General features: G+C 41.6%; 1 protein-coding gene across 1 annotated transcript; it reads left to right on the plus strand.

Moving 5' to 3' along the window:
• The first annotated feature begins 2,987 nt into the window (after positions 1–2,987).
• LOC122940168 (proline-rich protein 9-like) lies at positions 2,988–8,955 on the plus strand. Its single transcript, XM_044296588.1, has 3 exons — positions 2,988–3,150; positions 3,694–3,765; positions 8,795–8,955. The coding sequence occupies exons 1-3, from the start codon at positions 3,045–3,047 to the stop codon at positions 8,857–8,859; spliced, it is 243 nt and encodes an 80-aa protein (XP_044152523.1). The 5' UTR covers positions 2,988–3,044; the 3' UTR covers positions 8,860–8,955.
• Positions 8,956–11,017: the final 2,062 nt, after the last annotated feature.

Raw genomic sequence — 11,017 nt, forward strand, 5'->3', positions numbered from 1 at the left:
TTCAGTATGCAGGAGATCTCGTGGGTTGGCAGGATAGCGTCTTTCCAGATGATGACCTTACCTAAACTCATTTATATTTTTAGGGCGCTGCCTGTTCCGGTCCCTGATTCTTTTTTCAGAGACGCCCAAAAGATAATCAACAGCTATATCTGGAAATCTAGCCGTCCTAGAGTGGCCCAATCTATTATGTTCAGAAGAAGACAAGTGGGTGGCCTGGGCCTTCCTTCTATTAAGGATTATTATTTAGCTATCAATCTCTCTTTCACTAGAGAGTGGTGGAACCCGCTTACCACAAAACCATGGGTGGAGATGGAATCCATGCTTACCCCTAATGGATTGTTGAGAGATTTGCTCATTCTTTCTCTATTAAAACCAAAGCAGATAGAGCATCCCCTGATTGTGGTGAAGCAGGCTATTACGGTGTGGTCCAAATTTCATCTATCACAGGGCTTGCCCAACCACAACTTTCTTTCGCAGGTATCAATGAGTACCTTAAGTTTATGCATAAATGACATTGATTTGTCAACCTGGATTGGGGCTGGCGTTTTATCTGCTGCCCAATTGGTGGAGAATTTGGCAGTGATCCCCTTTGATAGATTGCGCCAATTGTATAGCCTGCCTTCCTCTCAATTTCTATCTTATATGAGATTGGAACACTGTCTTAGTAATTTCATTGCCTCCCCTCCCAAATCTCATACGGAAGTGATGAGGATCTATAGGTCTCCTTCCTTATTTAGGTATCATACTACTCATCATTTATATAATCTACTTAATGACAAGGCTAATTTGATCAAATCTCCTCCCTTACTGAAGTGGGAAAGAGAACTAAAATTATCCTTTCCAGAGGAGAAATGGGCTGCGGCAGTTAAATTTATTGGGTCTACGTTTAAATGTGTAACGCATTACGAAGCTGGGATTAAAACCCTTTTAAGGTGGTACTATACACCCCATCGCTTAAGCATCATTTATCCTGGCACCTTGGCCTGTTGTTGGCGTGAATGCGGTAATACCGGTTCTCTCCTTCACATACTCTGGGCGTGCCCGAAACTTACTTCCTTCTGGAGCTCGATGTTTGACTTGATAACCCAGATCACGGGTATACGGCGTTCCCCCTCCCCATCGTTAGCTCTTTTATTTCTCAATATAGAGGACTTACCGCTCGATGGTAGACGTTTGATAGGACATATCCTGCTCAGTGCTAAACTGGTTATCACCAGACATTGGAAAGAGGTCACTCCACCAGCAATCTCTGAAGTAATTCAGACTATAAATAATACATGTAGACTTGAGAGTCTATTGCCAGGCTCAATGATTAGCCTGACTGTGAAGGAAAAGACTTGGTCCCCCTGGAGGTTGAGCTCCTACTACACACCTTGAATTAAATATTATTCTTTTCTAGTCTGGCTGTCGCTCTGCTCATGAGACCCTAGAGGTTATGATATTAACTTTATTTTCGGATTTTTCTTTTCTTTGTGTGTTTATTCTTTATTTTTTGTTATAGTGAAGTACCCAGATCATAGTTCTTTTATTCTATTGAGCCATGCTTCCTGACATTTGGCTCCTGATTGTTACTGACTTCGGTCATTATTGTGAGGCAATTAGAGGGTATGTGCCTCCCCCTCAACTGTATTGTACTACAATGTTTTCGATATCAGTCCGACTGTTCTTTGTACCAAAATAATTTTGCATAATGTACAACGTCTATATACATATGCTTTGCAAAATTAATAAAAACGATTAATCATATAGGGCAGTGTGGGGGAAATTACTGTGTGGGGCAGTGTGCGGTAAATTACTGTATGGGGGTAGTGTCAGGCAGCTGCTGCCAAGGTCAAAAAGATAATGGGTTGCATCAAAAGGGGCCTAGATGCCGTGAGGAGAACATAGTCCTACCACTTTACAAATCACTGGTCAGACCACACATGGAGTACTGTGTATAGTTCTGGGCTCCTGTGAACAAGGCAGACGTAACAGAGATGGAGAGGCTTCAGAGGAGGGCAACTAAAGTAATAACTGGAATGGGGCAACTACAGTACCCTGAAAGATTATCAAAATTAGGGTTATTCACTTTAGAAAAAAGACGACTGAGGGGAGATATAATTATTATGTATAAACATATCAGGGGTCAGTCCAGAGATCTCTCCCATCTTCCATTTATCCCCAGGACTGTGACTGTGATGAGGGGACATCCTCTGCGTCTGGAGGAAAGAAGGTTTGTACACAAACATAGAAGAGGATTCTTTACGGTAAGAGCAGTGAGACTATGGAACTCTCTGCCTGAGGAGGTAGTGATGCTTTTTTCTGCATAACACTGTGTGTGTTTAAACACCATCTGCCCCTTATAAGGTACATTTAAAAAAAATATATTCCTAATATGAAAAAACACATGTGACAGTGCAGTATATTTTTAAACACACTGTTAGTTAACAGAGTCAAACGAGCATTTAGCTATATATGTCTGTCTCTGTGAGAAAGAGCAAAACATTGTGAAATCTTTTTAAAAAAAAGATAATGAAAATATATAAACATCAAAGTCCTAGGAGATCTCAGGGTGTCATATACCAATTTCATAAGCAATTGAAACATATTTGATTTGTGTAGAAACAATTCAGCTAAAAATAAATAAAAAATCAACAAATTGAACTCGAAACCAATTTCAAGAAACTTGCTGATCTCTAGTTTGCACGTATTAATTGTTATCACAAGGTGTGACAAACTCCTCTGTTCCATGCACGTGCAATAAGTAAGGCATGTGATACATTTTATCTGTAATTATTTATGTCTAGTCATGATATTACTAATAATTTAGCTCATGTATCAATAAAAGAATGTTCCATGTGATATGAAATTAAGTTTTATTGCAGACATGTGTATATGTAAGCACCCTGTAAATGTTGCTGTGACCAGCCATACGAGGAATGTTTCCTAATTCCAGCTCCACTATATAAACCGAGCAGTCTGAAATCAAACATCATTGGGGAAAAAAAGCTTCTACTCTTCAATATCTCTGGATCCAGAGAAAACAACTGAACCAGGAACCAATCATGTCTGGAATCAAAGGAGGAAAATGTGGCCAAAAGATCCAGTGCCAGAATCCATGCAAAGACCCCTGCCAAAAAGTCCCTCTCTGTGTAAATCCATGCCAAGATCGTAAGTTTTTACTATGAAAGCCAAAGCAAATATCAATTTTATCAAACACTATTTTATAGTTTTTACATGGATATAAAGTACATGAAAGCTTGAATAGATGTAATTTTTTGATTAGTACCCATATGACTTTTTACAACCGGATTCACAGGTCTGATGTATTTAGATGTTCATTCTTCCAGAATTCCTTGGTTTACTCAATGGTTGCACATTTCTTTCTCTAGTAATTTGAATGATATGAAACACCATATAAAATTTAGCATTCTGATGTAGGAATCAACCACTATATTATAGGAGCTAAGCTGATTTGTAAGAACCATGCCTGATGACCAGCTTGTTGACTGTTTCCAATGTTGCTTAACCATCCATATAGATTATGTCCATGTATAAACTGTAAAATGGTGTATAAATGTGGACATGCTTTCTGATATATTACCACCAGTTTATAAATAGGTCTGTTAATAGACAGTATAAACAAGTAACACAAAATTGTGCACAATATAACATCAGTAAATATGAATTTAATCCCATTCTGTGTATTTTTAGCATGTACATTTGGAATTCAGAATCATGGCTCTCACCATAATCATCATGGTCATCACCATTCCCACAAGCAAGGTAATCTTACATCACAGCAGTAAACATAATAAATGTAAACTGAAAGACGTTTACTTTAATGTTATAGTAAATGTAATTACCGGTATTTCATTGTATGTTTCTCATAATATTACAAGCATTCAAATAGAACTGAATATTTTGCTTCATTAGCAAAGTGAGTAATATCTGTTTAGGCCAGTGATAGGCAAACTGCGGCTCTCAAGCTGTTGCAAAATTACAACTCCCACCATGCCCTGCTGTAGGCTGAAAGCTGTAGGCAGTCTTTGCATGCTGGGAGTTGTAGTTCTGCAACAGCTGGAGAGCCGCAGTCTGCCTATCGCTGGTTTAGGCTATTTTCACACAAGCGGCAGAGCAATCTGACAGCCTGCCGGAGTTCTTCGGGTCCAGCCTGGGTGGATACTGCTGTTAAAGGGGTTGTCCGGGTTCAGAGCTGAACCCGAACATACCCATAATTTCACCCAGGCATCCCCCCTGATGTTAGCATCGGAGCATGTCATGCTCAGATGCGCTCCCTTGCCCTGCTCAGGATCGCGCACAGCAAGGGCTCTTTTATTTACTTACAATAAGACACTGCCGGGCGAAAGCTTCTGCCCAGCAGTGAGCCTGGTGACGTTACCGGCTCTGATGGGCGGGCTTTAGCGTTGCCCTAGCCGTTTTACAGGCTAGGGCAGCTCTAAAGCCTACCCATCAGTGTAGGTAACGTCACCAGGCTCACTGCTGGGCGGAAGCCTTCGCTTGGCAGCCCCATTGAGAGCCCGGTTCACCACAGGAACACCAAAAAATGCCTTTGCCCTGCGCGATTTAGCGCAGTGCAAAGGAGAGCATCGGAGAATGAACGGCTCCGATGCTCAAGTCAGGGAGCCTGCCTGGGTGAAAATGGGAATATGTCTGTGTTCAGCTCGAAACCCGGACAACCCCTTTAAGAGTCGGAGCCCATTGACTATAATGGGATCTAGCAGGGTTGGGGCTGCTTCCCTCTATTTATGCCAGGATTTGAGCAGACAAGTTAGTTACATGCTTTAAATTTTTTCTAGCGAAATCCTGGCATAATTGCTGGGGAGGGATCAGATTCCCACTAGAGCCCACTATAGTCTATGGTTCCGGTGGGCATTCTGCACTATCTTGCAATGGTGGATCCAGAGACCTTGTCTACAGAAACAGTGTGCAAGATTTCTCTGCCTCCTGTGTGAATGAAGCCTAAGTGCTGTATTGTAACTGGGAATTGCAAAAGAGAAAATGAAACAGAACTAAGCATGCAATGTAATATGTTATCTGGTCAAAATCATTGTACACATACAGACTGAAACATTTAGATAAAGGGTCCCAGATTGATGGGTATCTATACATGCAGGGGCGTAGATATAGGGGGTGCAGAGGTAGCAGTCGCTACCGGGCCTAGGAGCCTAAGGGGGCCCAAAGACCCTTCTGGTACATAAGAAGACACCGGTATTATATAAAGTGCATGTTGGTCAATTTACACCTCTGGCTGGGAAGGGAAGGGGTCAGGTTGAGAATTTGGCATGGGGCGGAGGTGCCGTTTCAGTTTTTGCCTATGTGCTTCCCTGCCTCTAAAGAAAGGGGGGCCCAAGCTAAATTCTTTCACCAGGGCACATGAGCCTTTAGCTACACCCCTGTATGCATGGATTAAAGGGGTTTTTTGAAACAGAAAACAGAGGGGAAGTACCATAAAATAACAGATTAAGAACCATTATTTCCTTGATAAACCGCCTGCCATCTCAGTATTGCACTCACTCCAATGGTTCTTTTTTATTATTATTTGCCTGGAGGGGTGATGTGTTGTACACCTGTGTAACCACTTTAACCACTGCAACCAATCAGTGAATAGCCGCAGCAGTGTATGGCGCTTCACCACTGCTGCCGTGGCACTGAAACAAATGAAAAAAATGCTTATAACAGTCTAATCTTGTGGGCACCAGGCTAGGAAAACCTAAGCTTCCTCATGCCTTATCTGATAACTCCAGTTCAGTGTCCCCTGCTGCCCATAGATCTGTTCTGGAAATGGTGAATGCTGACAGACGTCACATCCATGGCATTAAAGGTAATAAAGATGGTGGTGGTCACATTCACAGAGACCACTGCCCTGGACGTATCCTGCTGAATGCTTTTAGCACAATCCTAAAAATATATAGTTAGGTGACGCTATGTGTTAATCATGGGTCTGTCATCATTAGTGTTGACATCATAGATCCAAAATCGATTATTTCAAACACTTTGTTTGACCTTTATTTCTATAGCATTAACATGCATTGCCTCCTTGGAGGCAAAATTAGTTTCACCCAGAGTCATGCGAGATTTCGGTGAATGAATTTGGTATTAATTTCTGCATCTTTAAAGAAATTTAAAATTAGCCATCCGGAGTCGGGTTTGGTCAAGGTTTGATCTAGGTTCCAGAGCCTAGTTATCATCTTGATCGCCATGGATGTGCCAGTTGTCAGCATCGACTGTTTACAGACTGGAATCATGGGCAGTGAGGGGTAATGAACCAGGTAGCTCAGGTAAGACATAGCAAGGCCACAAGGTTAGCAGGTTCTAGGAATTTTTATAGAAAGTGACCAGCCTCTTTAAAAGCTTTATAACAATGTCTTCACAAGTTGTGCTTCTCTTGTATCATGTGGTGCAGGAGCACATAAACAATTACAGCACAGTGGTGAAGGTTTCCATGGCCTGTGTAAGCCTACAAATGGATAGGCCGATGACACTATGAATGCAGCACTCAACGCCCCTTCCCCCTACGCCTCCGTTACTACTGCAACATAATTACTTATATGGTTCCCCGTCACACAGGGTATAGATTAGGGGATTACCAGGAATTTAGTTGGTATTTTGCATTAATATTGGTAAGCTAAAATCAGAACTGGGTAAAAACACGGAAGGGGTTCAAACCTTTCCATGATAGTTTTTCTCTGTTTATATGTGACTTACATACACTGATACATAATGCTGTATTTTCCAACATATGTTAAAGCATATGAAAAAAAAAGGCTTCTACATATTCAAATATTAGTTCACCAAAAAGTTATAACAAAAATGGCTGAAGGTTGAAATGGTGATCTTATTAAATGTAACTTTTAATTGATATCAGGATAGAAAGAAAGTCCCTAAATATAAACAAAATAACAAATACGTGCAAATTTACACATGAAAAAATGGTACGCGGCGGCACCTGAGAGTAGAACCGATTGTCCTACCGTAACTTAGGTGTCATCCGGTCGTTGTGCATATTCAGAAGGTGTTCGTCGTACTGAAAAGAAATTCTTAGTGGTAGGCACCGGACATGGATGACAGAGGGCTCTAAGTCCCTATTTCACCCTAGGATAGGGATACTGGTTTGTCCCTGTACTCCTAACTACGGAGCACTCGTCCTAAAAAAAACGACCTTATCCTTACACTACTTGGCCCTGTTGTGCCCTATTGCAGCTAATCCCTACATGCATGTTTCATGTAATAATCATCAGGGGAACTGTTGCGCAGTCGAGCAGGGCATGTATTACCTAGAATATTACTCCAAGTTGATTCTAACATTCTCACTGGAGATATTCAAGTATAACAGAGTGAGTGGAGGACACTTACAAATAATGAGCCCCTGGTGTGGGATCCATTGTATATCAGGGCTGAAACAGGCCTAAAGTGATGGGGCCATATATCAAGACAGTGAGGTCTGCTGATGTGCAGCTCCCTGTAACCTCAGGACATACCGTGGCGCTGTTCTACAGGGAGCTGCACATCAGCAGACCTGCACTAGGGCACAACAGGGCCAAGTAGTGTAAGGGTAAGGTTCCGGACAGGGTCGTTCTTTTTAGGATGACTGCTCCGTGTTTGGAGACCAGGGACAAACCAGTATCCCTATCCTAGGGTGAAATAGGGACTTAGAGCCCTCTGTCATCCATGTCCAATGCCTACCACTAAGAATTTCTTTTCAGTACGACGAACACCTTCTGAATATCCACAACGACCGGATGACACCTGGGTTACGGTAGGACAACCGGTTATACTCTCAGGTGCCGCCGCGTACCATTTTTTCATGTGTAATTTTTCACTTATTTGTTATTTTGTTTATATTTAGGGACTTTTTTCTATCCTGATAAAAATTAAAAGTTACATTTTAATAAGATCACCATTTCAACCTTCAGCCATTTATGTTAACGCATATGACAATTATATTTGCAAATCATGTAGACGATAGATTGTAGTATATAAAAACTGTTCTGGTTTGCGTAGCTATATACAGTACATGTTGAAGATCATATCCTACAGTATGTGCGGGCAGGATCATGTAGGGCAGTGATGTCGAACCTTTTAGAGGCCGAGTGCCCAAACTGCAACCCAAAACCTACTTATTTATCGTAAAGTGCCAACACGGCAATTTAACCCGAACACTATAGTTCAGTATAGTATATATACCATGTACTTTATCATTTAGCTATTAAAGCCTGCCTACATTTAGTGCCCTGCCTGTGCTGTTCATAGTGCGCCCTGCGCTGATGAATGGCAGGAAAAGTCTAAGGCATATTGGTACACCATAGACTTTTTTCACAGTGTGGGTGCCCACAGAGAGGGCTCTGAGTGCCGCCTCTGGCACCCGTGCCATAGGTTCGCCATCACTGATGTAGTGTAATAATTGAGCACATATTTAGCACAACTTGTAACTGATTAAAATTTCTGCTGATTTTGAAACTTTGAGTTCAGTGGTCGGTCTCAGCTATTTCTGTATGTATGTTCGCGCACAATTAGACCAATGCTAACAGGAATTTGAATAAACAACAAGTAATGCAATTTTTTCCAACAATTTAGTATGTATGAATTGCTCAGATTCTCTTCCACCATAGTATGCAGAGCACAGAAAGGACACTACAATCAATGTGACAATTCTGTGCTGTGTACTAATGGTTTGATCATACAAGCCAACAAGTTTTATGGAAATCATGATACATGATTAGGTTATGGTAGATGCATAATGATACATATATTATTATTGTCATGTTCTAATCTATTATCTCTTTCCTGGCAGATCCCTGCAATCCCTGCTGTCCAGACCCTTGTCAGGATCAAGGAAGCTACTGCTGTAATAAATGAAAACCTCACAGTGCAATATAGCATGTCCTTCTCCTTGCCCTCATGTTCTTCTATAATAGTCTTCTTTGGTTTACCATCCTTAAATCCAGTCTCTGCTCTCTGTAATACAGTCTGCTACTGAATAAAACATTTATTTTCAGCTGAAACATTTGTTTTATTTGGGTACAAGATCATCCTCAACCAACACAGATTTGATCTATATTTCTCAGAGAGACATTAAAAGTTTCTTCTTACAGCTGTTTCACAAAAGGTTGTTTATGGAACTCCATGTGCTTCTGATACCATAGGTGGCATACAGTTTCATTTTATTTTCTTAGATTCATACTGAATCAATAACAGACTAGGGATGAGCGAACTCGAACTGTATAGTTCGGGTTCGTACCGAATTTTGGGGTGTCCGTGACACGGACCCGAACCCGGACATTTTCGTAAAAGTCCGGGTTCGGGTTCGGTGTTCGTCGCTTTCTTGGCGCTTTTGTGACGCTTTCTTGGCGCTTTTTAAAAGGCTGCAAAGCAGCCAATCAACAAGCGTCATACTACTTGCCCCAAGAGGCCATCACAGCCATGCCTACTATTGGCATGGCTGTGATTGGCCAGAGCACCATGTGACCCAGCCTCTATTTAAGCTGGAGTCACATAGCGCCGCCCGTCACTCTGCTCTGATTAGCGTAGGGAGAGGTTGCGGCTGCGACAGTAGGGCGAGATTAGGCAGATTAACTCCTCCAAAGGACTTGATTAACTGATCGATCTGCAGCTGTGGATCATTGAGCTGCTGATCCTCAATTGCTCACTGTTTTTAGGCTGCACAGACCGTTTGTCAGTCTCATTTTTCTGGGGTGATCGGCGGCCATTTTGTGTCTTGTGGTGCGCCAGCACAAGCTGCGACCAAGTGCATTTAACCCTCAATGGTGTGGTTGTTTTTTGGCTAAAGCCTACATCAGGGTGAAGCTGTCACACCAAGTGCATTTAACCAGCAATAGTCTGTTCATTTTTTGGCCATATACAAAATCAGGGGCAAGCTGCGCCTGTCACCAAGTGCATTTAACCCTCAATGGTGTGGTTGTTTTTTGGCTAAAGCCTACATCAGGGTGAAGCTGTCACACCAAGTGCATTTAACCAGCAATAGTCTGTTTATTTTTTGGCCATATCCCAGTCTAATTCTGTCACTAAATCCATACCGGTCACCCAGCGCCTAAATACTAGGCCTCAAATTTATATCCAGCTAAATCTGTCCCTAGTGCTGTAGCTGGGCGAGTTATTTAGTGTCCGTTCAAGCACATTTCTTGTTCTGGGTTGAAATACAATTCCCAATTTAGCAATTTCATAATTTAGTGGTTCCTGCTATGACAGAGCTATTTGAAATCTATCCCAAAAAGGGTATATAATATTGAAGGTGCACATTGGGTCATTCAGAATAACTTCACACACACCCGCTACTGTGTATTTCCAAGTCTAATTCTGTCACTAAACCCATACCTGTCACCCAGCGCCTAAATACTAGGCCTCAAATTTAAATCCCTCTAAATCTCTCGTTACCGCTGTACTGTTGTTGCTGGGCAAGATATTTAGTGTCCGTCAAAGCACATTTTTTGTTCTGGGTTGAAGTACAATTCCCAATTTAGCAATTTCATAATTTAGTGGTTCCTGCTATATCAGAGCTATTTGGAATCTATCCCTAAAAGGGTATATAATATTGAAGGTGCACATTGGGTCATTCAGAATAACTTCACACACACCCGCTACTGTGTATTTCCAAGTCTAATTCTGTCACTAAACCCATACCTGTCACCCAGCGCCTAAATACTAGGCCTCAAATTTAAATCCCTCTAAATCTCTCGTTACTGCTGTACTGTTGTTGCTGGGCAAGATATTTAGTGTCCGTCAAAGCACATTTTTTGTTCTGGGTTGAAGTACAATTCCCAATTTAGCAATTTCATAATTTAGTGGTTCCTGCTATATCAGAGCTATTTGGAATCTATCCCTAAAAGGGTATATAATATTGAAGGTGCACATTGGGTCATTCAGAATAACTTCACACACACCCGCTACTGTGTATTTCCAAGTCTAATTCTGTCACTAAACCCATACCTGTCACCCAGCGCCTAAATACTAGGCCTCAAATTTAAATCCCTCTAAATCTCTCGTTACCGCTGTACTG

Source organism: Bufo gargarizans, chromosome 6, assembly GCF_014858855.1.
Source record: "Bufo gargarizans isolate SCDJY-AF-19 chromosome 6, ASM1485885v1, whole genome shotgun sequence".
Taxonomy (NCBI): domain Eukaryota; kingdom Metazoa; phylum Chordata; class Amphibia; order Anura; family Bufonidae; genus Bufo; species Bufo gargarizans.

Coding starts and splice junctions, on each gene's coding strand:
- LOC122940168 (XM_044296588.1), top strand. CDS start 3,045: ATGTCTGGAATCAAAGGAGGAAAATGTGGCCAAAAGATCCAGTGCCAG. Junction 3,151..3,693: donor TGTAAATCCATGCCAAGATC/GTAAGTTTTTAC, acceptor GTGTATTTTTAG/CATGTACATTTGGAATTCAG. Junction 3,766..8,794: donor TCACCATTCCCACAAGCAAG/GTAATCTTACAT, acceptor CTTTCCTGGCAG/ATCCCTGCAATCCCTGCTGT.